The sequence below is a fragment of the Vulpes vulpes genome, chromosome 14 (assembly GCF_048418805.1).
Source record: "Vulpes vulpes isolate BD-2025 chromosome 14, VulVul3, whole genome shotgun sequence".
Lineage (NCBI taxonomy): Eukaryota > Metazoa > Chordata > Mammalia > Carnivora > Canidae > Vulpes > Vulpes vulpes.
In genome coordinates, this window is record NC_132793.1 from 108295714 (window position 1) to 108322475 (window position 26762).

Sequence of the window (26762 nt, forward strand, 5' to 3'; positions counted from 1 at the left end):
GTGGCTGCAGTCCAGGAATTCTAGCAATTGCTGGCAACCAGCAGAAATTGCGGGAGAGGCAAGAAGTGTTCTCTTTCAGAGCCTCCAGAAGTGTGAGAGATTGAATTCCTGTTGTTTTAAACCTCCTAGTTTGTGGTGATCTGTTATAGCAGCCCCCAGGAAAGAAAGGAAGAAAGCAAGCCTCAGTGAAAATGGATTCGGGAGGAGCAGAGTGCCTGGGTGGCTCAGTCCATGGAGCATACGACTCTTGATTTCAGCTCAGGTTGTGAGATTGATCCCTGGAACCAGTTCCCTGGGATTGTCTCCCTCTGCCCCTCCATCTCTGTCTGTCAAATACATAAATAAGAGTTGGGGGCAGCCCGGGTGGCTCAGCGGTTTAGTGCCACCTTCAGCCCAGGGCGTGATCCTGGAGACCCGGGACTGAGTCCCAGGTCACGCTCCCTGCATGGAGCCTGCTTCTCCCTCTGTCTGTGTCTCTGCCTCTCTCTCTGCATCTCTGTGTGTCTGTCATGGATAAATAAATTTAAATAATAAATAAATAAATAATTTATTAAATAATTAATAAATAAATTTAAATTAAAAAAAAAAAAAAGCACAGGCTTCCCTTGGGAAGCCCTGAAGGGAGAGTACTTACATCACCAGTAGAAAGAATTATTAGGGACAAGAGAGGACATTTTTTCACATAGTAAGATGTAAATCTTACTTTTAAGAAACAGAAGGATGATCCCTCTCTCCCCACCCCAGCAACAGTGCCCTAAGGGGGCTTGCAGCCAATGAGAAACTGGCTAACCTCAAACTTCTATTCTTCTCCCCAGAACTTCTGTTTAAGTTAAAACACCCCTCTCCAATTTCCTCCTAAAAACCTAATATAAGCTGACCTTTCCTTCATCCCTCCAACTTGCCTTACACTGTAGCTTGCACCTCCGAACTGCTATTTCTCCGTCATCCCCGAATAAACTCAATTTGCCAGTAAAATCACTGGCTCTTTACTGTTCATGTTTGACAGCGCAGACAGCATAGACCCTCGAGGTCCAAGGCCGAGGGAGGGCGTGAACATCACCCGGTGAGGTCTCCCCACGTGGAGGCCGGCGCGTGCCTTCTCTCCGACAGATCGCTCTGCCCGACCTAGCCTCGAGCTAGGGCTCGCTTCCTCTCGACTCCGCACAGACCCTCCAGCGAGCGACTAAAGCCCCCCGCGGAGCGACCCGGGCACCTAGAGGATGAGTCCCCGGGGTTTTCGGCCTAGCACAGACTCTGCGGGCTGTGCTGCAGGCGGGGCCCCACCTGGAGGGGACGCGCAGGGGCCCGGAGCGCTCGGACAGCAGGCCCACGGGCAGCGGGGAGGAGCCAGACCCCCGCCGGCCACCCGCACCCGCACCCGCCACAGGACCCCGGGGCCGGGGGAGCCCAACGCAGCGTGCACAGGCCGCCGCCAGCGCCGTCCTCCGAGCGCAGCGGGAACTCGCCCCGGCGGGCAGCACCGCCGCGGGACGGCCCGGAGAGCAAGCGAGCTCCCCGTCCGCCCTCGCCCCGCCCTCGCCCCGCCCTCGCCCCGCCCTCGCCCCGCCCTCGCCCCGCCCTCGCCCCGCCCTCGCCCCGCCCCCTACGTCACGAGCCGCGCCGCCCCGTGCGTCATCACCGCGCCCCGTAGCCGCGGAGCGCCGGGGGCTGGCGGGCCATGGCGGAGGTGGGCCGGGCGGCCGTGCGCGACCCGGGTGCGCTGCTCCCCGGGGGCTTCTGGGCGGCGGTGGCCGTGTGGCTGGAGAGGCCGCAGGTGGCCAACAAGCGGCTGTGTGGCGTCCGCCTGGAGGCCCGGCGGAGTGTTGCTGAGCCGCGGGCGGAGGGCTGCGGCCAGCGGCCCAACGCCGGCCGGGAGCAGGAGGAGCGGGCCGCGGCCGCCCCGGGTCCGCGCCCCCCGGATGGGGCCCTGGGTCCCGGGCCGAGCTCGGGCCCCGACCTGGGCGCGGCGGGGCGCAGCCCCGAGGAGGCCCGGCGCCGGCGAGGGGAGGAGCGCGGGGACGCCGCCGCCGCGCCTCGGCTCGCAGGGGCCCCCGGGCAGCCCCGCGAGCCGGGGGCGGGGGACGCGGATTTCCCGGCCTGGGATCTGGAGTCCGCCTGGGACGCTTGCTCTCGAAGCCTCGCCGGCGGCGGCCCGGAGGTGCTGGCCTTCCTCGCCGGGTCCCCGGTGGGATCGCAGCCAGGGGCGCCCCGCGAGCTGGACCTCGTTCTCAGAACCGTGCTCCCGAAGACAGGCCCGCGCTGCCCGCTTGCCGTTCCCAGGAGGGAAATGGTCGTGCGAGGTAGGAGCGATCTGACGGTCACGGGCGTCGGGGACAGCCGCGAGGAGAGGGTTTTAAATACAAATACGTTATTGCGATGGGGAGAAGAGTCTCCGCTTGGATTTGTGCAGAGGAGCCGGGGCGGCCGAAAGGCAGAGGGAGGGGGAGAGAAGTGGGGCGGGCTCGGTAGAGTGGGGGAGGCCAGAATCTACCAAACGGGGGTGTGCGGCCCTGGTGACCCCTTGCGGCTTCCTGCTCGCGCTCCTGGAAGTCGGGCTGCCCCTCCCGCCCCCCGCCCCACAGGGGCCCACCCTAGGGTTAGGGCAGGGCTGGGACTGTCCCGCAGCCTTGAGGGCCCCGGTCGTTCTAGGGATGCAGCCTGAGCTCTTAGAGACTGTCGGTGTTTGAGTCTTTACTCAAACACCAGCCAAGTTGAAGCCCGGTTGAGACAGGGCCCAGAGAGCCTGGCCCCAGTTTGGTGAGGGAGAGAATCTTCCGCACAAGATGCAGTTTGATTAAAAACTGTCCTTTGAACCTCAGGGCAGTGAAAAGGCACTAACCATACTCACTATGTCAATACCTTTGTAAAGTCCTAGGGAGGTTTAGTTGTTTTTTTGTTTTGTTTTGTTTTGGTTTTTGCTGGTTTTTGAGGGGACATGTAGAAATGTGCATTTCTAGTACAGAGAATGGGGTCATCGTTGGGGGAGAGTGTCTGGAATGCCTGAGGGAGGAGGTGAAGGAGCACCAGATGTCGAATGATGGATAAGAGTTTAGCAGATGAAGAGGCTAGTGGAAGGCCCGCTCCTGGAGGACCTGGTGGAAGGCTCCCTCGGGCTCTTGAGTCCCAGAGCCAGCTGTGATGTCCAGTCCTTCTCACACTTGCAGCTTCCTCTGCTGTCTCCAGCTGGAGCAAGTTGTCAGCTGTTCAGGGCCCCTGTGACTGGCCTGAGCCCACCTGCCTAATCCAGAGCACTCTTTCCTGAGGCCTGTGGCCCCCTCACATCTGCAAAGTCCATTTTTGCCTTGTCACACAGCATACTCTTGGGTTGTGGGTATTAGGGCATGAACACCTTGGGGAGGCTGCTGCAGCACATGCGGCAATGTCAAGTCACTGGTAGGTGTGTTCCCTCCCACCCCCACTTCCCAGTACTGTCTGCCTCTGTGTCCCCTGCAAGACTCTTCCCAGGTGTCCCCTCTGCCGGGAGGCCCTCCCTGATCCTGTCGTCGTCCAGACTACTTTAGGAGCTCCTCCAGCTTTTGTCTGGGTTTGGTCACCTTTTACATCTCCCCTCTGCCAGACAGAGGTTGGTGAGTCAGGTTCCCCGAGGCCTTCAGATGTAGACATCTGCATTCCCAGATTGGCTTCTCTGGCGAGGAGAGACAGTGCTCCTCCCTCTATAAGGAGTGCTGGTTTTAGGACTGCTCTCTCCTCTCGGCTCCTGCTGGCTCCTGCTGAACGTGTCTGCCGCGTGCCTGGCACCCTGTGAGCTTGGTTTGCAGCAGTGGATAGGATGTAAAAGCATATTTATCTTCCTGGATGCCGTGGTAAAGAGAACGGGGAAAGCCTTGGGAGAGCAAAGTCAGGCTGAGTCTTTACTATCTTTAACATTGGGTCTGATAAAATGCTGAACTAAGTAAGCAGTTTTCATTGATTATCCCTCTTTGTTCCCCAGATGTCCTCAATGGAACAGTAACATTTTTACCTTTGGAAGAAGACGACAGAGGGAATTTAAAGGTTGAGACAAGCAACGTGTATCAAATCCGGCTCAGTCAGAGCAGAGAAGAATGGTAAGAGCTAAAAACTGGACTCCTCCTCCAGTGCTGTGTGGTATCAGTTGCTCATCTAGGTAGCTGCAAGAATCAGGGTCGTTGAAGAACCAAAGGTGCCCTTCGGCAGCTGAGGTGTGTGAGAATGTGTTTCCTGTTTCTAGTTGGTGTCTCCATGACGTGTCTTTGTTCCTGTGGGCACCCGGCCTGTGTGTGGGTGATCCCAGCCTGGCCGGAGTCTGTATTCTTTACATTCCACGCAGCTGGGATGATGAATAGCACCTAGGTGTAGCTGAATTTAAGTAATTGCAAATCTTTTTATTATATTCTTTCTTACAGCTTGGGAATGGGGAGCAGGAATAGCTTCCTTTTTTATTTCCTGTTGAGGCTCACGTGGTTTCAGATAATGTGGGTATTCAGTGGTGCTTATCATGAAAGTGGCAGATCAGTAGGCCCCCTAGTTCATGTGGCTTTTGGGCCTGTACAGCAAGTGTGAAATTTGGTTTACTTCCATTTGGTATTTTTTAAATGGAAAAGTCAGAGGAGGGGTAAAATCACTTATCACTTTGCTGCTGATGTTTTTCTGAGAGCCATATCTGGTCTGTACTTTCCAGAACAGGCTTGGGGATTGTGTCTGTGTAAGCAGGCTGGGCTTGTTGGCACATGGGTTTGTATAAAGCAGAGGAGTACAGTGGAAAGAGCCTGATTTGCCCACTAACACTGTGACCTTGGGTATGTCATCTTTGTGACCCTCAGTCTCCCCATCCCTGCGATGGGTTTAATAATTCTTGAACCTCTGAGGAGGAGCCTAGGCTTTGTAGGGACCTGTTGCAGGCATAGAAGCTTGATGGGAATACTTAGGGCCTGGGTGAATCCTCTTAGAATTGTCAAGAGACTGCCCAAGAGATCCAGCCCCAGACTCTTTCCTTGGTGTGTTGTTGGAAACTGGGGACTGGGAGCAGGCACCTTGGGGAAAGTGTGTCTCCTGTGGTGGTCACCTGGGGGTGCTGATCACAGAGCTGGTAAGTGGGCACTGAAGGCATCTGTTGGGTCCGCTGTGAGAGCTCCCAGTGTGGCACGGCCGTAGCAGGGTGCAGTACATTCCACGCGTGGTGGTCACATTCTTTGCTGATTTCCTGAGGGCTTGGACTCAGCTGCCGGCTCCCCATCTTTCCAGGTTGGTGTTTCCTGTCTTTGCTGACCAGGCAGCTGTCCCTTTGGGCACTTGGGCCAGATGCTAAGCACAAGTTTAATGGGGTTGGCCAGGCCACTGCTGTAGTGCATAGTGCTCCTGGTTGGCTCCTGTCGTCTGCGGCAGTGGTGGTGTGCGCCCACCCTGCCATGCTCTTGGCACTGGGCAGAGTGGCATGATACATAAGTATATACTCTACCACCAGGTGGTACAAAGTACAACAGGTAAGATGTGTCTGTGTTCCCACGTCTCTTTGTTAGCTAAGGCAGTGTTGTGTCAGGTATATGCAGAGTGGCTGGGAAATGCCTCTGAGGAGGGGGCATCCTGGATGAGCCCAGAGTGGATGAGGAAGGAGGCTGTGGGGACTCTGGGAACACCTGGGAGAAGGGCACAAGGCCTGGGGAGAGCACAGGAAGGGCTTGACAGGGATGCCAGCCCTGGCTGGAGAGCTTCCCAGGTGAAGGGACTGGGAAGGGGAGCAGTCCGAGTCCTTCCTGGACTCTTCCCACATCATGACCCGCCTGGGTGCGCCTCTCAGTGGAGAGTCAGTGCCTGTTACTCAGGGGGAGCTATGTGCCTCTGATGTACATGGAGACAAAAAACCTGACTGTCCTAGCTCTTGCCAGAGTGCATGACCACTTACTCTGCCCCCTCACCCAGCTGCTGTGCTTCCACTTGCTCTTAGGGCCGATGATGAATGCCACCTTTTTTGTAGCCTCTTTTCTCCACCTGACAGTCTGGATCCTCTCCGCTTATTGTGCCACCTGAATTGTGTCCTCAGATAGTGTGTTGTGATCTGGGCCTGTGGGGTGAGGTTTTATTTGCATGTTCATCACACAGACTGTGAGGGCCTGCTGTGCATCTGGTGCTGAGCAGGTGACAGCGGACAGGAGCTGTGGGGGCAGGAGATACACACAGAACTGAACCTGTGAGCTGCACAGGGATTTTGCGTGTCCTTAGCTTTGAGGCCAAGTGCTCCACTTTCTGCCTGGGGAGTATTTGGTGAGCCGGTATAGTCACATTTGAGTTGCACGTGTGAAAATATATGAAAACAGAATTTAGAGAAATCCTTAGATGTTCAGAAGCTGGCTAGTCAGTGCGTGAAGCAGACAGTAAGAGGAGCTTTGTTATTTGTCCATCCTCCTAATGGGCTTCATAGGATGGGTAAGTGTGTTTTTAACAGTGTTTGTAAGGGAATTCTTTCTGCTTTTAAAAAATGTGTTTTTCTCTATTTGATGAAAGTTCTACAGCTAGTTGTTGGGCTTCAGGTCAAATATTTTGTAATTATAGCTGTCTTAACATGTGCTCTCTTCTCTTGGTAAATGTTAAAATAAGAATTGAAACTAGCTCTGCTTATTCATATTTCTCTTATTTTTAAAGGTTTATATCTATTTTAATTTTCTGTCCAGAAAGATGGCATTCAGATGGCATTGTTTATCCCAGACCCAGCTGGCTGGGAGAAGAGCTGCTGGCCAGGCTGGCCAGGTGGTCTGTGGACAGCAAGAAGAGCGGATTTAAAAGCACCCTGTCCCTCATTTCCATCATCAAATACAGCAAGACTTACCAGATGCTCAAGGAGAAGTATAAAGACATGGTCAAGGTAACCCTGGGGAAGACATTTGTAATTCCCCTCATTTAGATGAGGTGACATTGGCCAAACTATGCCAGGTGAAATCATTTTTTCAGTAAACATCCTGGTTTCTGCAGACACAGACAACAAGTTAACGTATAGCTACTGAGGGCCTGTGTTGTAGGTTGTATTTCTTTTTTTTTTTTTTTTTGTAGGTTGTATTTCAACATAGAGATGCAGACAGCAAAAATGTCAACAGATGTGTTACAGAAAAGGAATTTTTTTTTTGCACATTGCTAATTTTTTTCCAAGCAAATAAAGGGAAATATTTAATTGAAAGTAGTTGGATATTAGTTAAAAAATTGTCACATTTCCTTATATAAACTTAAGGACGCTTAAAGAAAATATATGAAAAATTAAATACAAAAGTGTGTACTTCCAGAAAGAAGATAAATTTCATATGTCCTTAACTATGTTTAGGATGTAGAGACAGTAACAGCAAACCTCTATGCTCACAACCAGAGTAAGAAATAAAGCTTTCCTAATGTGGCTGAACTTCTTTTGTACTCTTCCAAGTGTATAGCCCTCTTTCTGGAGGGAACTATGATTTGTCATTTCTTCGTGTGTGTGTGTGTGTGTGTGTGTGTGTGTGTGTGTGTGTGTGTGTTTTGTTTGTTTTTGGAGGGAGGGAGAGAATCTTAAGCAGGCTCTATGCTTCGCATGGAGCCCAATGCAGGGCTTGATCCTAGGATCCTGAGATCATGACCTGAGCCGAAATCAAGAGTCAGACGCTCAATTGACTGAGATCCCAAGGTACCCATATGTGTTTTGTTTGTTTGTTTGTTTTTTAAATCACTTACCTATCATTATGTAACAGAGCACCTCAAAGTTCATAGGCTGGAGACAGTGACCTTTCACTCTTGCTGAAGTGTGTGGCTCCTAGGCCTGGCTGACCTAAGCTGGGGGCCCCTTCCCTTCCAGATCCTGGCCTGAGAGGCCTTCATTATCTTATTGACTATTCAGTTCCTTCAGGAAGGGACTTCATCTATTATTTCAGCCTTTGAAATTGGCCTAGTGAGACCATCTGACCTGTCTAATCCCTTGTGACTAGAAATGGAAATCTGAACGTGTCACCTTGTCATGGGTTTGTCCTCTGTTGCTAGATTCCGTCGTGCATGTCAGTGATGTAGATAGTGAGCTGTCACGCTTGGCAGCCCATGTTGTGCAGCTTTCAGGATACCTGCTGTTGTCCTGTGTGGCAGCTAAGGCTTTCTCCCTTTACACATAGGGAGATGAGGACCACCTGCTGAGTGCTGCTCCTGACAGGTGACAGCCAGGCACCAGCAGACCAGAGGTCTGGTGCACTGGCCTTGTGACCCTTTTGCTCTCCTCGTCCAGGTTTTCTTGTTCGTTTCCCTCATCTGAATAAGTGATGGGGACAGGAGAGCTGAGCATTTTCCTATGATGGTACAGTTGCTTCATCTAAATGTCTTACATGTCATTTTTGTTGCAAAATCTTGCTTTGGACAGCATTGTTTTTGATGTGTCCTATGCCATCTATAGGCATAGATGGTAAAAGTTTTGTGTGTCTTTATGCCACTGGTCTATTGTATGAAAGTGATCATAAATGTTTGCCTTTGGAATGAGCTTGTTTTTAAAATTTTCCCGCCTGAGAAGTCTCATGTGCTGTATGGCTACCGGGGATAGTGACATTAGGCAGAGTGATGGAGTTATAATTACATGCACTCTGGAACACTTTCTAGGTATGGCCTGAAGTAACTGATCCAGAAAAGTTTGTGTACGAAGATGTGGCTCTTGCTGCCTACCTGCTGGTAAGAGTATGTCCGGTCATTTAAGCTCCTCTGCAGTGGGGGAAGGTTGCTACCCTCAGCTGCTACCAGTGGGGAACAACATTTACCAAGTCCATCACTTAGCGTGTTTCTGGTTCTGTTGCTAGTTTGGTAACATGTATAGTAGTTGGGCTTGGTGTGAGTGAGGAATAAACCTGTGTCATGAAGCTCCAGCTTAGCTGGGGCTTCCCTGCCTCATCGTAACCACGGAGGCGCTGGGTGGCTCACGCTGCTGATGGGACCCCTCCAGTCCTGGGTCCTTCCTTAGCTAGTTTGCCAACCTCGAAATTTGGGTGTGCCTTAATAGTCGTGACTTTCTTATCTAAAAAAATGTTTAGACCAGATAATTTCTAATTTCTTTTCATCTGTAATTCTCATAGCCTTTTTAGAAATAGCATACTTTGCTTTGACTATTAAAGTATATGTCCTTGAAGAACAGAGAGAAGCCATGAGGAAACCAGCAGTCATCTGTAGAGCTCTTGCCCAGAGGGGATCACTTTCATGTAGACTGTCAATGGGAGGAGGAAGCTTCGATGCCCCTGCAGTAGCAGGCAAGGGCAGCTCCCTCTGCTCACCTGTAGGTTGGCTCTGTAGAACCAGGGCCACAGATGAAGCCTGTCCTACCCTTTCTGGAAATGTTATTTGTAACCCGTGTAGAATTTGTATCTGAATTATTCTTGGAAGGAGTGATCAGGACTGATTTTTTTTTTTTTTTTTAAACCTAGGTTTTATGGGAAGAGGAGCGAGAGGAGCGGGGCTTGACAGCCAAACAGTCCTTTGTTGACTTAGGATGTGGTAACGGTCTCCTGGTCCACATCCTGAGCACTGAAGGGGTAAATGTACATCTGTGGCCATTTCTAATTCCTTTTCCAGAGTGTCTTCCAGTCCAGCACAAGGGCCCTTGAGGTGGTTTTCTGATATGAGCTGGATCCAGAGTCTGCCTGGGTGTTGGACTGGTGACCAAGGAGCACAGACAGCCCATGTGGCTGGGAGAGAGGAGATAGAACAGGGCTCTTGGGCTTGCAGGGGCTGCGCCTGTGGATGACAGACTTTACCCAGTACAGCCGTGGTTGCTGTCAGGTGCTTCTCTGGGGAATGTGGCATGTCAGGGCACTGGAAGGGGAATAAGAGGCAGTAGGTTCTGCCCTCCAGAAGCTGGACGCCCAGCTCGGAGGATACTTACACTATGATATAAGCTTATGACACTGGTTTGTGCACCATTTTTCGATCTGTGAAGTCAAGGCAGGATGTGCTGAGAATAGCCACTGCTGCTCAGGGCAGTTTAGTGTAAGCATGAGCTCCAAGCTCCCTGGGCCGATGCTTTGGGCCAGTGTCCAGCCTTCCCGTGGAGGATGCTGTCATTGTCACCTGGCTGAGCTAGCTGGAGCTTAGTAGCTTCGTGCTCCATCATGGTGACCCCGGCTGATTTCTTCCTGTAGCATTCTGCCCTGTGGGAGAGATGTCCTGTCCACAGCTATAGGAACTTGAAATGGGATCATCAGAATGTACTTTTGAATTGCTTTATTAAAAAATGAGTTTATGACAGTAATACCTGTAAACAAGTTGTCTCTGGGGCATCAGCACATCAGGTGGTGGCCTGTAGGCTGGTAGGTAAGGAGGACCGGGTACCTTGTCCACCCCTCCCCTCCTCCCAACTTGGAAATGAGCCTGGCTGCCCTGTGAGAGCCCTCAGATACGGGCACAGCGTACTGGCTGAGATGCAGCCACAGCGGATGGGCCTTGTCTGTTTCAAGTTGGAGGGGCAGATGTGCTGGGGTCTGGACTGGACTCCGGGCCATGAGACAGGCTCTGTTTCCATGTGCGTCTCCTGGGCCACTGTCCTCGGACATGTTCTCATACCTTGCCTCCATTTTCCCATCGTGAAGGCTCCTGGTGGGTGACCTTTGCGGACTGCAGGTTCTTACCCATGCCTTGCAGGGGCATGAATGTTTCCAGCGCTGAGATACCATGAGTGCCATCCGTGAGTGTAAAAGGTCTCTTGCACTTCACACTGGTGGCAATCTCTGTAGAGTTTAATTTGTTCTTGCTAATTTATTATACGTACCAGCGTTAACCTTCGGTTTCTGAAATTATTTTAGCATCCAGGCAGGGGGATTGATGTACGAAGAAGAAAAATCTGGGACATGTATGGACCACAGACTTGCTTAGAGGTACTGGCCTTGTTTTTTTGTTTGATCTCAGCATGGTTGTCTCATAGTGGCAGTTCTAACGAGTGTGACAGGTGCCTCGTGTATTCACTGGTCCTGACACAGTGCCAGGTTGGTATCCTGTCACGCCCATGGCCCCTAAGAGGGCAGGGCACACACATACAGCACACGATGACAGTGAGGTTATCCTCTTGGCTCGCCTCATGTTCTTGACTGTGTTCAGATGACAAGTTCATTACATAAATCTTTGTTTGTCAGTCTTAGTCCACTTAAAAAAAATCTGTCATAGGCCAAACTTTAGAAGTTTTTGATGATATTGTCATAATGGTTTTCAGAAAGGTTTTACTTCAAATACACTTTCAGGAAGAGTTTTGAATGCTTTAAGAGATGCATCCAAAATACAGGAGAAAAAGTAGAGATTTACATATTTACCAAATTTTTGAGTGCCTTCAATTTGTCAGGTGTTTTCAGGTGCTGGCAGTTCAACAGTAATGAAAGGCTCCTGCCTTCATGGGGGTGGGGGACACCCCCAGAAAGAGTGGGTGCGGGGTGTCAGGTGTGGTACTTGCTGAGAGGGATGAACACCTGAGCAGGGCAGGGGAGGGTGAGGGGGCCGCTGGGGCACCAGGTCTTGCTATGTATGTAGAGTAGCCAGGAGGGCCTCCTAGCAAGAAGGCAGGTGCTGAAGAGTCCAGGGAAGGAAGGTAAAATGCACCTGGGCTGGGGCTGGGTCTCAGGTGTGCCGATGCCCTGTGGAGCTAGACTGCACATTTGTCTCTGGAGCCTATGACTGTGGAGCCACAGTGAACCCAGGTCCCTACAGTCTTGCTCAGAAGGAGCTCACTTGTCCTGGTCCCAGTCAGAGAGGAGTGTCTCCCTAAGGGAGAAGGTGACCGGCCACCTGAGCAGCATTCCCCATCAGGTCCCGCGTCCAGTGTTGCTGTGTCGGTGTCTGGTCGAGGCCTCTGAGCTGGCCAGCAGAGGGCTCCATAGGAGGGTCTCCACACTAGGTCCCTCCCACTGCCCAGCTGTGCTCCACCGCCCTGGTTACCTCAAGACCTTAGTCCTGGAGTTAAATGCAGGATGTGACTGGGACACAGATTCTCATCCCCAGTGGCCAGAGAGCTGATGAGACTTCTCACGCATTCACTCGTCACTGTGGAGGGTGCACAGAAATCAGAAGAGCATGATGTGCCCAGAAGCTCGCAGCTGTCCACACTTGCTCTTTTGCCCCGCGCTTGGCCTGCCGCTCCTGTGAAATAATGCTCAGCTGTGCCATTTCATCTTTAAATAGAACTTTGAGACCATTTGCATATTTTCTGCCTCATTTTTTTTGAAGGTAGAGAATGACATTGTAAAAAATAAAAAAGATTAGTGGAAGGGAGTGGCAAACTATGGGCTCGTTTTCTTTATCCACACGGTCAAAAGCCGAGGACAAGTTTACAGCTTCTTTCAAAATCGTCATTTGATTATAAGACTGCTAAATTACAGCAGCTGTAAATTACATTTCTATTCATGCAGGCCATGTAAAGGAAAATAGGCAACTTTAAATCTAGACTGGGTGGAGATAGAGAACAATAAGGTCTGTTTTTTCCTGCTGTTAAATTCTATCCATACCAGTTGAGCAGTACTGTTTTCACTGTAAGTAGAAGCCCAGATGCTTATTTAAGAACCGGAAAGATTACAAAAACAAAAAACAAAAAACAAAAACGGAAGGATGGTAGAGTTCAAATTCCACTTTGTATATATCATGTCTGTGAAAGACTCATAGTTTTGTTGTTCTAAGGAAGGGCCTTGAAAGTGAGTGTTGTCAGACTGTCTTCCTGGTGTGTTTTGAGCTAGGAAAGCAGCTGTGCTCACTTCCCATGGGTGTTGGCTCTTCAGCTTTAAAGTTTGGAGGGTCTCGAGCGGCTGTATAGTATCTTTTCTCTGTCTTCCCAGTTCTCACTGACAGTGTTGGGGTCCGACTGCAATCATGTGTGATGGCCTGCTGCTTAGCAGGAAGAGTAGGGTGTCATGTAGGAGTAGGGTCGATGTAAAGTTCTAAATTGTAAAATCCAGCTATCTGCGGCTTAATTACAGAAATTGTCAGAATGGCTAACCTGCCTGTGGAGTGGGTTTTTACTTGGTGTCTGTTTACAAAAGATTGTGCAATAGCAAAGATTTCTCCTTCTATATGTAAACTGCTCCTGCCTCAGCCTACCTCGTCCCTTCACAGGTGTGCTTCATCACATAGGTTGACAGACGTGAGGTTATGTGATGCATTATGTGGCACACTTAACCTCAGACCCACTTGTGTTCCACTCACTTGCTCCTGAGGCCCTGTCTGGCTCCGATGTCCTGCCAGTGTGGAAACTTGCTCTGTCCTACTCCTGTAGCTTCTTTGTGTGTTTGTGTAGAGAAGCACGTTTGTAAGGATCAACAAGAGATTAGCACTCAGAGCATTGTTAGTGTCTTTAGTGATGACACTAAAAGCTGCTGTATTTCACACCCTCTGGGGCAGACGCAGACCATACATTCAGGGGCCTGCCCAGAACCCACGACGACCCGAGGGGCTGAGACGACCACCCCAGCAAGCTGGGATTCTGCAGGGCCTAGCCTCATAGCTGTGTGCTGCTTTACTGAACCAACATGTGGTCTCGTTGCATGCTTTTCTTTTAGGAAGATGCAATCACACCAAATGATAAGACCTTGTTCCCTGACGTTGATTGGTTAATTGGTAACCATTCCGATGAATTGACACCATGGATACCTGTCATTGCAGCCAGGTGAGCAGATAGCCCAGCCGGCAGGGCGGCTGGTAGGGGGGAGCAGAATGTTTTGGTGCCTAAATCTCACTGTCCAAAACTAGCTGCTGTGGCTGTTGAACACTGGGGACATAGCTAGTTCAGATTGCTGAAATGATAATCTGCAGAGTATATCGGGTCAGGGTTAAATTCTGCCTGTTTTATATAAAACGTGGCTGAAAAGATCACAAATGTGATTCACGTTATTCTTCTATTGAATGTGCTGATGAAAACTGATCACTTCTGCAATATATTTATATCCGGTATTGAGAGACCTGTCATATTTTGAAAGCTTTTTTCTGGCAACAGGAGGGTTGGTCTTCAAAGGAAAAATCTCTCAACATAGAGATACTTGCAGCAGTATTTATTTCTCAGCCCAGGGGCTAGACATGTGGCAGCGCTTCTAGGTCAGGAGGAGATGTCACAGAGATTCAGGTTACGTTGCTGCCCCCAAATATTTCGTGGCTATGGCTCTTCATCCATGGTCTTTTGAGCTGTCTTAGCTCTTGGAGAATGAATGTGGGTCAGGGAGCAGGTGTTCATCCTGGCTGGGCCCGCCTCCCAGGTGCCTCACTCACAGCCGAAATCTCAGGTATTTCAGGAAGTGGGTTTTAGTTGACAAGAGCAACTGCAGTGGAGCAAGTGTTTTATAGAAGTAATTCACTTCGTATTTCATGGGGAAAGTATGCCATGCTGCACTGTTTCTAGAAATTGAATTAGGGAGAGCTCCGACTATTTTGTCACCCAGAAGACATTGTCAGCCAGCAATACACATGTATTTTACCCAGATACATGTTAGCCATACAGCTTTCTGCTAAATTTCCTTTTGGTTTTTGTGGATTGCTTTTGAAGGTCTTCCTACGGCTGCCGCTTCTTTGTCCTCCCCTGCTGCTTCTTTGACTTCATTGGAAAATACTCCCGGAGGCAGAGCAGGAAGACTCAGTACCGGGAGTACCTTGATTTCATCACAGAAGTGGGGCTGGCCTGCGGGTTTCACGTTGAGGAGGACTGCCTTCGCATTCCCTCCACCAAAAGGGTGCGTCCTCAGTGAGTTGCTGGCTCAGGGCCAGTGTCTCAGAACCACAGGTGATGCTGTGCTGTTGGAAAGTGTGTGGGATCCAGAAGGAGCCTGTGTGGATCTCGGCATCCCGGCCCCTGGTGGGGTGCAGAGGGCTCGTTCAGCCTCCACAGCCCCTGGCACTGCCTTCTCCACACCCATAGCAGCTTTGCAGGACCCTCAGGGAGTCTTCATTTCCTTCCCAGAAAGTGCACATGGCCCTCGAGGACCTGCCCATACCAGGTGTCAGCCTGACTTGTGTAGTGGTGGCCTGAGGGCTGTCTGTGGCTCTGCCTGCCCTCCGTTCTGACTACTTGGGTTCCTCAGTGATTGGTTGGAATTGAAGTTTGGTTCAGAATGATTCCTGTTTTCTCGTCACATGCTTCATTAATTCAGATTGACCTAAAATGTACCTGGCCCAGGCAGATCTTGGCCCTTACACAGTCTGTGAAAACAGCAGGAGTACCCTGTGTGACCCTGCCAGGTGGTCAGGGCAGGCTTGGTGGCATTCCCACTCACCCTCTGAGCCATGAGAAGTACTGCCGTCGATTTATGATAGTTTCTGATAGCTTCCTCTTCTCAGACTCAGTGGCTGTCAGTGAGCCACTGCTTTGAACAGCAAAACAAAAAAAAAAACCATCGTATCCAAATTATTAACTTCATTGCTTGACATGGCAAAAAGGGTCTAAGGTGTGAGGTGAACTCTCAGCTCTGCCACCTGCTGGCAGTGAATTCTTGGGCACATTGTGAGCCACACCTGTGTACTTGTCTGTCCAGCGAGGAAAAGATAAAAAATGGCACCTTCATTGTAGGTGCTTAGTGGTGGTGAGTGGGGCCCACGTGGCCTCCAGTATGTCATTGCTGCCCGTGTGGTCACTGCTCAAGTCACTTTGAAAGCTTCCTTTAGGACTCTGCTTCAGAGCCATGATGTCATTCTCCCTAAGTGCGCTCACGTTGGCAAGTCATTCTACTAAAGTTGGAATTGAGTCTGGGAACTGCTAGGCTTTGGGTCATGTGAGTAGGTTCAAGGATCTCGCAGTTTGGGTTTTTTGCACTTGTCTTTCTGTTGTCTTGTTAGAGAGCATGTACCAGTCCTTAATCACTCTGAGCCTCAGCTTTCTTGTAACTCGGTGGTTTGGAGTACAAATGTAAGAGCAGATGTGCACACATAGCAGCTATCCAGTGAGGGCTGATGACACCTGGCATGCTTGTTCGCACACAGAGAGGTTGAGTTACCTGCCGAGGATCATGCATGCATCAGGTGGCAGGGCTGGAGACTAGTAAGAGTGGCTCTGATATAATTAGAGTTGCTTTCTTTTGTTGTCTCTAACCTGGCTTTGTAGCTCCTCCTCTTGTAGGAAGTCCAGAGATGCTGTGCCTGGAGCAGTGTCGCTGGACTGGCCTCACTTGCCCTGGGGACTCCTGTGCGGCAGCTTTCAGCTGGATGTACAAAGAAGAAAAGAGCATGGAATGAGCATCCATGCTGTACTGAGTGCTTTGCTAGGTACTCCTGCCTCCCTCGCTCTGGCAAGGTTGATAGGAGGACATCTCATTTTGAGAGCTCAGTGTTACTGTCAGTGTCTGCACGTGAGGGTCAAATGGAGCCTCTCACATGTAGAATGTTCAGAACAGGCATGGCCGTAAGCTCAGTAACTATGGACTTGTGATTTGTATATGTGTGTTAGGGCTTTGAAAGTCTGAGCCAGGAGTTTCTTTGTGGGCTTTTGCTCTTGGTTTATTTTGGATGTTTTTATTGGTTTTTAAAATAAGCTTTTCTTTTGTGATAAATGCCTAAAACTTTATTTATTTATTTTAAAAGATTTTATTTATTCATGAGAGAGAGAGAGAGAGAGAGAGGCAGAGACACAGGCAGAGGGAGAAGCAGGCTCCATGCAGGGAGCCCAATGGGACTCGATCCCGGGTCTCCAGGATCACACCCTGGGCCGGAGGCAGATGCACAACCACTGAGCCACCCAGGCATCCCATCCCATAAATGCCTAAAACTTTAATGTGTGCTGCAGAAGAAGAGAATTAAATGGCAAACATTGAAATGCTATAGGAACCTGGTAAAATACTCTTGCTTTTTTTTTCACAAGCAGGTTTGTCTCATTGGGAAATCCAGAACATACTCACCTGCTAGAGAAGTTTCCATGGATAAGCAGAGAACCCAGTATATTAACAGCAGGCGGGGCCACCTTGCCAGCCCACCCAGCGAGACGCCTGCCTCTCTTCCACCCCGGGCTGCTGTGGGACATGAGGGTCACCCCAACGGGCACCGGGCCCTGGACGTTGGGGCTGCCGAGGGAGGGGCAGAGGCCCCGGCTGATGAACTCTGGCTGTCTGGATTTCAACCTAGAGAAAAAGTTGAGCGCCTGAGGAACTGTGCCACCCTCCCTCGAGATTTTATTGACCAAGTGGTCTTGCAAGTGGCACATATGCTGTTGGACAGAGAGGAGCAGATAAGCATAGGAGATGCTTCCAGCGGCAGCTCGAAGGCCTGGAACCGAGGAGGTAGGCCCCCGACCCCAGCTGCGGCCGCCTGCATGCCTGCTGGCTTTCAGGCAGTGGCTTGGTGCTCCCTTAGGACTGACTAAAAATTGTGTTGTGGTTCTAATTATGTATATTTTAAAGCGACGTCAGTGATGAATAGGCCACTTATATGCTAATTGTTTAAAATTTTCCTTGTGGTTCCCATTAGTATGCAGGACTCCATTTCTCTTAGAGGAAGGCACTGAGGGCAGAGGGGTAGTGTTCACACATTTAATTAGCCTTTACAGAAATGTTCAGGCTTCAGGGTGTGGAGACACTTGTTTTCATTTCATAGTAGGATTGAATTATTCAAACTGGAAACAGGGTCCTGAAAGTCAGAAAGGTGCTCTGTCCCCTTGAATGTAAGGCAACACGGAGATGTGGTCTGATCTTGTGGAATCGCCAAAGCGCGAAACTCAGCCATGATAAACAGAAGAACATTATATCTGATTGTTCTCATAGAATGAGTAATGTGCTGAAATCAGTGGTGTTCAAGAGAGATGGGGGCCAAAGTGTGGACTGTTCCTGCTTCTGACCAGTGTCCAGTCTCAGGCGGCTTGCTGGGCCCCAGCTGGTTTCTTCCCTGCCTCCACTCCCGGCTGAGATGTTGACTGGCGACACCAGAGGGCGCTGTGGAGCTGGCTGTGCTGGGCAGTGCCAGAGACTTGCCTGGGGTTTTGGGGTCATTGGGGGGTCTAGGGGAGCCCTCTCTCAGCCTGTCAAAGGCTGCTGCATGGCTGGCCCTGTGAGTGGGGGGCCAAGGAGGAGGCGGCAAGCCTGGCCTCCCCCACCCATGATACTGTCTGTCCTGAGCCTCCATAGCCTTGTGCACTTGCCACGCGGGAGTGCTGTGGAGCATCTCCCCTTCTCTGCAAATTACCCGATGCTGGTGGTGTCTGATGGAGGTGGGGGCTCTCCAGGGATGTAGGGGCAGCGCTGGCCAGAGCCCCCAACTCCAGGTGCCTGACCATCCGTGTAACTGGGCACCAACCCTGAGGCACCATGGGCTGCCCTGTGGGTTGGCACCCCACTTCCTGCTGAGGTGGGGCCCAAGTGGAGAGGAAGGCAAGCTGAGGGGGATTTCCAATGGGGCCTCGAGTGCCAAGGAGCCCACAGCAGGTGAGCAGGCGCCTCAGAGTCGTTTGAGGGCGTCTGAGAATGTGGAGTTTGACCTTCAGACCACAGGAATGATTGAGCTCAGGAGGGGCTTGCCTGTGCCTGGGACAGAACTTTTCTTGCAGTGGGGTAGACCAGGTCTTCTAGGCTCAGATGTAGATGTGAGTGGCTCTGATCATTAGGTCTCAGGTGTCAGGCCTGCTCACCCATGAGAAACATCTGCAGAGCGGGGGTGCCATCCTCCCCACATGGGTCTTGTTGCCCCGGAGCTGGCCGGAGGTGCTCTCGTGTGGTGGACATGTGCCCACAGGCTCCTGCCCTCAGGTGGTCTTCCTACCTTTTGGTTGCTGGAATTTAGTGACCCGTCTGAAACCTGCCCTTATATAATGTATGGGTGGGTCTGTCCCCAGGACCTCAATGATCTCAGTCCAGGGGTCTTCCCTCTGCAAGGCATGGGTGAGGGAGCACAGGGCAGGAGGAGGTGGTCCCTGCCCTCACGACTGAGTCAACACACACACGACAGAGGATGAGCACCTGGGAAGTCGCAGTGCAGAGCTGTGTGTGTGAGCACCAGCGTCCAGGGACTTGTGTGGGGCCAGACCGGGAGGGGCAAGGACGGCTGTCTGGGCCGGTTTTAGCCTTTTCCTTAGATGTGCTGCTTGCTCTTGGAACATGGTGGGGGCAGCTGAGAGGTGTATCCTGAAGGTCAGCTAGGCTTGGTAGATGGAATCCCAGCCACAGGGTGGCTGCTCCCTGGGGGTCTGGGGCTGGGCCTCTAGAGTCTGTATCTGGGAGGCAGGGGCGTCTCAGCTGGCCTACAGAGTCGCTGGGTGGGCATAAGTGAGCCCCCAGGCGTGGGGCCTGGCAGATGCAAAGTCCCTGGCATCCCAGATGGTGCTGGCTTGGCCCCTGCGGTTCCAGCTAGGTGCTGTGTGGTATGGGCTCGCTCAGAGTGCAGGTAAATCTCACGGCCTGCCCTGCTGACGTGCGTGAGAGACTGGGGTTGGCTGGACGAGAACTGGTCCCTGGGCCAAGCAGTGGGTGGGCTTGTTGGACAGTCTCTTAACGGCCTTTACATTGTTGTTGTTGGGGAAACCCGGGTTTCAGGAAGCCTCTCCTTGACAGAAGTGGCCAGTGAGCTGGGCCCAGAGACACTGCAGAGGTTGAAGCGGGAGTGTGGAGGCCTACAGACACTGCTCAGAAACAACCATCAGGTGTTTGAAGGTAAGGGGATCGGGCCTTGAAATGTGCTCCTCCTTCAGAGCTGGGTGACACGTTCCACCTTCCCATGTCAGAATGTTCTTCCCCACAGATTCTGGAATCACTGCTCCCTGCTTTCTCTGTCAAGTGAAGTTTGCTTTATTTTTAATTTTTTTAAAAAATTTATTTATTTTAGAGCGAGAACATGAGCAAGAGAGCAGGGGTGAGGGCAGAGGGAGAGGGAGACTCTCCAGCAGGCTTCCTGCCGAGCACAGAGCCTGACTCTGGGCTCGATCCCAGGATCCTGAGATCCTAACCTGAGCTGAAACCACAAGTCACTTAACCAACTGACCACCCAGGTGTCCCTAAGTGAAGTTTGCTTTCAAGGAGATTTACACTTTTCAAAAAGTGGGGGGGGGGGGGGAGGATAGAGTGCCCCCTATCCTGCTTCTGCCTTGTGAGCATCTTCTACCAGGAGGGAACATTGCCCACACCTCTTCTCCGGTCCTTTCTAGCCCCATCAGGCCTGGTACCCCTGGGCCTGGCCTTACCCCTGTCCTGGATATGCTTATGCCTCACATGGAAGGAAGAGCAAGTCTGAAAGCCTGCTGGCTGGGTGTTGCTGGAGGACTTTCTTGGTGGGGGTTTGTTATTTGCTTGGGCTCTTGGCTGTCTGCAGACTGGAAGCAACGTGAGCTCACATCTGGGCCCTGGGCAGTTAGAGGAGGGAGCCCCGATGCCTGTCCACTCCCCTCCCCTGCATGCGTGCACTGGGCCCTTGGGAGCGCAACTCTCATGCCCTTCCTGCACTGACGCTCGGGCTTCCAGGACTGCCAGGAGGTAGAGCGGCCCAGGAACCTGTGCTCATTCCCTTCGTCCGTCCCTGCCCTCCTGGGGCTTATAGGGAGGGAGACACAGAACCAGTGTTTACAGGGGTACCTGGGGTTAAAGAAGTTCCTTTATTTAGAGTTTTTAAGCACACACCTGTCGTCCAGATGGTTGGTAATTTGTCATACTTGCTTCAAGATGAAGCTTTTTCCTCCTTTTCTTTGTGGAAGTGTTTTAGAGCACATCCCAGCCCACTAGCTTTTTCACCCCTAAGACTTCAGCAAATGGCTTTAAAGATGGTGGCATCTGGCATCACTGTAGTGCCATAGGCATGTTCCCACCCAAGTCATGATGTGCAAGGAGATCTGCCCTCATCCCAGGAAGGGGTTGGGACGGCCAGACTTGGGAAATGACATCTGGGCTGGGACTTGGTAAAGAGGAAGAGGAACAGCATTCGTGATGGGTCTGAGTTGGGGAGGACTGGGATTGGGGCATGAGGAGTGAGGGGAGGGGGAGGCAGGTGGCTGGCCTGCAGTCCCCCTGTGGCTGTGAGGAGGTTTGGGTCTGTGTGATGGCAGGGGAGTGGTGGCACCCATGTGACTGACTTCCAGTCCAGCTGCGGGGGTCACTGTATGCCTGTTCTCTGCTGTGTCGGGGGCCTCCAGGGTCAAGTGCAGGGCCCTGTCAAATCCCCCCACAGCGCAGCATCTGACTCCTTAGGACTTAGCATGTGGGAACACATTTTATTCTGTTTCCACTGGGAGGTGTCCGATGAAGGCCAGCTGTGGACCAGTGCCGAGCACCTCTTCTTTCTGGGAGGCAGAGGCAGGGCGAGTGTAAGGGTGCAGATGATATTTCAGTGTGCACCATGGTGGTTCTGGCTGGTGGTGCATAAAGATGTGCTAAGAACGTGGGGTCTCTAGGAGACCAGGCTGGCAGGGGCTGCGGACCTGCCCCTGGACCCACCCTTCACCTGCTGAGTCGGGCTCCTGTGAGGTCGTGCTGCTCGCTTGCTTGCCTCAGGAGCCACACTTGGAGCCCATTGCCTGCTGTCTGTCTGCCTTGCAGCCCCCCCCCCCAGCCCCCCAGCTCCCCCACATGGCCCTTTGGCTTATGTTCCACTCCTGATGCTCTTTCCTGTCCTGCAAGGCTACCTGCTGGCTCCTGCCCCCATCCCAGTGCCCCAGCCCTGCTGGTAGTGTAGCCATAGTGCTAGACCACAGCCTGCACACCTTTCATAAACAGCATTCCATCTGCCTCTCTGGGTCCCCGGGGTCTGCATGTGCTGCTGTCTCTCGGCTGCCTGCATTTGGTCACATCGCTGCCTCCACGAGACCCTGAGCTCCCTGCGGGTGGGGCCAGGCCTTGCTTGGCAGCCCAGAGCCCACTGCTTTGTTGCTTAGCCTGTGTCACAGGATAAGACAGAGGAGCAGCCCAGTGAGGAGGGCGCACTTCCCAGACCCCTCCTCACAGGGAGACCATTGCATCCCAGAGTCCCCAACCCCTGAGATGCCACCTGTGAGCAAAACCCAACACAGGAGGACGGGGAGCCCACAGGCCTTGTCTAGGGATGCTGGCAGTTATCTGAGCCCCAGGACTTGGGCCCGTCCCCCCACCCCTACCCTTGTGCAGCTCCTGAGGAGAGTGGTTGGACAGTGCCTCAGGGCAGGTGGCCACAGTGTCTGGAAGTGTATCTGTCCACTCCCAGCCTATAAAGCAAAGAGAGTTGGGTGCTGTCACTTCTTCCCTGACCCTGTGTGCATGTGAGACAGGAGAGCTTGGGTGTGCACAGCCCTGCATGTGCATGGGAGAGCTTGAATATGCACACTGGCAGTGGCTTTGGGCGGCCCAGTGGCCCTTGTGGAGTTAGATTTTGTTTTCATTTAAACCTGGTTTTGCTGGGTAAGTGCCTGGAATGGCCCTGAGCCCTGTGAGCAGAACTGGCATCTCCAGGTTTGGGGCGGTTGCAGGAGCCGGGGCCTAGGCAGGCAGGCCCTCCACTGGGGTGTGAAGCTGGGAGGTGGGCAGCCTTCCTGAATTGGCAGTTCCTGCTCCCGTTGAGCTCCAGCACGGCTGCCTGGGATCTGCTCTCCGGTTCACAAGGCCTCGGTCAGTTCAAATACTCATTGCAGTCCAGAAGGGCTGCTCTTTTTTCCCCAGCATGTTTTTTTGGTTGACTTCACAAAATTGTATCTTTTTTTTTTTTTTCCATTATAAATATGCATGTATGTGATTGCTTTTCTGTGCAGTTCACATGGGGTGGGGGGGCACATTTATTTTTGGAAACTTCTGAGTAGGCGGCTTGGGGCCTGAGCTCTGAGTAAACATTCTGCTGTAGTCATGCAAAAACTATGCTCTGAGGCTGCTCCTACCTCTGAGTGTGTTTTACTCTAGAGCAGCTAGTCTCTGCTCATGTTTATAGGGCGGAGGAGGGAAAATCGATTTTGGATACCCTCAGTTCCGCCAGCACTGAGTCCCTTCTCCGGGCCAGTGCAAGGTCCTGTGCAAGCTGTGGTCAGGGGCTGGGAGGTTCCGGTGGGGGTGCCTGGCCCAGGGTCTGTACCCGCAGTGCTTTCATTGCCTATGCCAGCCATGGGGAACATGTGGCCACAGCTGAGGGATGGGGACTTGCCCAGAGTCTCTAGATGGAGAGGCTGGACTGGCAGCCCAAGTCACATCTGACCAGAACCTGAGCACGGGGCACTGTTCTGGTGAATTATCCCTCATGATTTCCTGGAACAGTTTACAGGCTGTTCCTCAGAGTGCTTTGGTCAAGGTTTCATATGCTGTCAGAATTGGGAGGGGAACGGACCAGCAGGTTTTGTGTGCTATGTTGAGCAAGTCTGCGGGAGTGAGGAAGGAGAAATACCAGATAAGTGAACTTTGGTAGAATATATATGGTTCCTGTGATTCCATTTTAGAATCAGGAGCATATTCCCACTGGGGAGAGTCCACTGGGTGGCCTGACCCATGAGTGGGCTGGAGTGTGTAGAGCTGGAGTGTTATGTCCTCAGGTCCCAGCACGGGCCTACCCAGGATGGGAGCTGCCCTGGAACCTGGAGGTGTGTGGGAGCGTGTCACCGCCCCCTGCCACGGCCAATCCTGTGTCATTGGTGCCCAGGCCCCCTTTCCCCTGACCCTGTAGTTACCGCTCCAGACATGTGGTGAGGTGCCCTCTTAACTCGAGACCACTGTGGAGGGCCTGCTGCCAGCCAGCCTGCCCTCCAGGAGGGGGGCCTCTTGGAGGCTTTTGTGGGAGGCTCCCTCTCCCCTGGGTTTCTCTTGAACATGTCCAGGCCTTTGGGCGGGGCAAGGGTTCCCTGCCTTTTTGAAGAGCACACCCTGGTCATCTGGTGGGTGTCTCTCCTCGGGACTCTTCTGAGACACACTTCAAGGCCATGTCATCCTGCCGCAGGAACGTCCAGTGGAGCCCAGTGATATTTCCCTGACCTGAGCTATCAGACTGAGGAAGCTTGGCGTCAGCCTTGTGGGGAGCAGTGCAGGAGGCCGGCTCCGAGGAGGGTGACAGTTGTGCCAGGCCGTTAGTAGGTGCCTCCTGACCTCCTGTGATGATGAATCCCTCCATTGTGGCCCTCCGTGCATCAGGCGCCTCTCTGCAGCTCCTCTAATTGAAAGGGAAATGTTTACTAGGCGGCAGTCTCCAGAGACAAACAATCTCGTTATTGCCATGACACGAGCCCATTTGAAAACAAATCCAAGCTTTAATTCATTGCTTTCAAGTTCTCGTCAGAAGTTAGAGAGCCAGATTTCTTCAATAAGCTTCCTTTATTTCTCCCCGAGCCGGTCTGTCTCCGGGTGGTTTTACAGCTTCCAGGGAAAACCAGGATGGATTTGGCTGCTTTGGCCACATATCCGAGGAGTTGCTGGCTTCTGGGGATCAAATGGCCAGGTGAAAGCCTGGGGGACGTCTCAGCCCCAGTAGGGTCTACCGTCTCAGGAGGCAGCTTGGTGGAGGGCCCAGTCTGCTGCTGGGGCCCTACTCCCTAGTCCCCATGTCCTGCATCATCCCCAGGGCTGACGGGACTGCTGTACTCCCTGCCCACTGCTTGTGTTTGGGGGCTCTGGCTGGGGGTCGAGAGACAGTAAACCCTCCTCTTGGCCTGCCCAGAAAGGACCTGTGCTTGTTTCTCTTCGATGCAAAGGTGAGGTTCCCCAGGACAGGCGCCACTGCAGCTTCTACAGCTGTACCCAAGTCCATGCAGGTCTTAATGCCGGGGTCTCCCAGGCTCTCAGCGTTGTTTCCCACAGGCCCATCATGGTACGGCTGCAGCCACTTGTCCACGGTCTTGTCAGCAAGACCTTTGGTTCTTGACCTCCGTCCTGGGGTCCAACGTGTGCCTCCTTACGGCCCCTGACGCTGGCCCTTCAGGGCTCCTGGCCCTGGCACACCTCCACCCTGCTCCCTGCCTGCCCCGCCGGCCTCCCTCCCACCAGGCTGAGGCTCCCACTCTGCCTCCCCCAGAGCCCACCCTTCTGGCATGAAGGGACTGAGGTGTCGGGTTGTCAGGGCAGTGCAGTCGTGATTGAGGTCTCTGCCCTTGTCTCCATCCAGCTGGGTGCTGCTGCCCCAGAGTCGGGGCTTCTCCAGCTCTATGAGTGGGTGGACTTGGAGAATAACGCCTGAGCCATGTCTTCTCTTTGTTCCAAACCACAGTTCTGAATGGACGAGTTCACATTCGTGACTGGAGAGAAGAGCAGCTACAGAGGCAGCAGCACCCGGAAGCAAAGCGGAGACTGTTCTCAGAAGCTTTCAAAACCCGCATCTGCTGGTTTTTCAGTCACCACCCTGACGGTTGTGTTCTGCCTTCAGACAGCTGCCCGTTTGCCCATGGGCCTGCGGAGCTTCGGCCACCCCGGGCCCCCAAGAAGAAGAAGCAGATTCTGTGAGCTGCTCCCACCCTGTAAGCAGAGCCTGGTGTGGGGGCCCAGCGCTCAGCTCCTCTGACAAGTGCAGACACCGCTGGTTGGGGTAACTTCTTCCAGATTGCTCCCATGACGTGACTCGTTCATTATATGAACACCAGACAGGACGGAAGCTGAAATTCCTCCCGCCACCAGCCCTGTCAGAGTGTAGGCTCTGTGTTGTAAATGAGGTCACACTTGCATTCGGGATCTTTATTCCAGGAAGAGTACAGGAGTTCTTGGTAGCATCTCATTGTGATGAAGGTGGCAAAAGTGCCTGGACCACCTGGCCCCTGTAGGGGGCCTGCCTCTGTCCTGCTTGCCTCAGTGTGTGATAGCTGACTTACCCTGCCTGCAGGAGCGCAGCTGGTGCCACCAAATCCTGGCTGTACTGGAAACCCAGCTGCTCTGGGTGCTAATCACTAGACTGGTATTTTGTAAAAGCTGTCACACTTTTGTGTGCAGGTTATTTTTAGTTCAGAGAACAAAACACCCATAATCTCTTTACCTAGGTCACTTTAGGTGAGGTGGAAAAGAATCCTAAGTGATACACAACAAAGCCAGAAAATCTAAATGATACAGAAAGCACTCCCCGTCCCCCGCCCCTCCCTACTAGATCATCTCCCCAGAAGTACTGTTAGCAGTTCTTTTGATTCTGGAAAAAATATCCTATGTGTTTCTGTTTAAAATTATTTTTACAGTTTTACTAAAAGGTCCCGTCAATGTACATTGTCATGCCCTTCATTTGCCGCTTACCCTGGTGACCTTTCTGTGGTGCAGTCTTCTTTTGGGGCACCAAGAATGAACTCACTCCTTTTCCTGAGAGGCATTGCAGCTTGGCATAGCATCGTTTCTGCCCATCCTCCAGGGCCGGCTGAGCTGGTGAAGTGGGGTCTGGGGAGTGTGCCTGCCTGCCTAGCCCCATGTGCTGGACATGGTTTTTCCCACCCCTGAACCTCTCCCTCACAGGAGGCTCTGGGGACGAAGTCCCAGCTGGGGCAAGTGGCTGCAGTGTGCCACTTGGGCCACGATTGGCCTGTACAGATGGAGTAGCTCTGGCCAGCAAGGTGTGAGGGGCCTGCTGCGGAGCCCCTGCTGCCACTTTTGCGGGGGATGCCTGGTGTAGGAGTCTGTGGCTGGCTGAGCAGAAAGAGAAAGGCCTGGGTCCTGTGGTGGCCCTGAGCTGGGTTAGCCCGTGCTGGGCCTGTAGTCTCCTCGCCTCTGACCTCAGCTACAGAGATCAGGTGTCTTCATCAGTACGACACCAGTGAGCTGAGGTTTCCATGGCGTGACTGGGATGATACCCATCAAGACAAGCCCCCTGGCCTCTCTGCCTTGGGATCAGACTCCCTTCCCCTTGTCTTGAAGGAGAAGTTCCTCCTAAGGGGTGAGGTGTGAGCCCCGGGACTGCCCTTCCAGGGCACGCAGCTCCAGGTGGCCAGCCTAGCATCTGCTTTAGCTTTCAAAAGAGAGCGAGCGAGAGAGAGACTGTGGCAG

General features: G+C 52.5%; 1 protein-coding gene across 2 annotated transcripts; it reads left to right on the forward strand.

The window, feature by feature from the left end:
• The first annotated feature begins 1657 nt into the window (after positions 1 to 1657).
• On the forward strand, positions 1658 to 25992 carry TRMT44 (tRNA methyltransferase 44 homolog). 2 transcript variants are annotated; one of them, XM_025999333.2, is made up of 11 exons: positions 1658 to 2300; positions 3953 to 4067; positions 6619 to 6838; positions 8572 to 8640; positions 9384 to 9491; positions 10758 to 10829; positions 13488 to 13594; positions 14465 to 14648; positions 16769 to 17180; positions 19422 to 19538; positions 25018 to 25992. In XM_025999333.2, exons 1-11 carry the CDS (start codon positions 1679 to 1681, stop codon positions 25248 to 25250), a joined length of 2259 nt encoding a protein of 752 aa, XP_025855118.2. In that variant the 5' UTR covers positions 1658 to 1678; the 3' UTR covers positions 25251 to 25992. The 2 variants fall into 2 exon arrangements, with proteins under 2 accessions (XP_025855118.2, XP_025855125.2); XM_025999340.2 differs by having other exon boundaries at positions 19440 to 19538.
• The last annotated feature ends 770 nt before the right edge of the window (positions 25993 to 26762 follow it).

Excerpts from the sequence above, each read along its gene's own strand:
- TRMT44 (XM_025999333.2), top strand. The coding sequence starts at position 1,679 with ATGGCGGAGGTGGGCCGGGCGGCCGTGCGCGACCCGGGTGCGCTGCTC. Across the intron at positions 2,301-3,952 it reads GAGGGAAATGGTCGTGCGAG|ATGTCCTCAATGGAACAGTA; the intron begins GTAGGAGCGATC and ends TTTGTTCCCCAG. Across the intron at positions 6,839-8,571 it reads AGTATAAAGACATGGTCAAG|GTATGGCCTGAAGTAACTGA; the intron begins GTAACCCTGGGG and ends AACACTTTCTAG.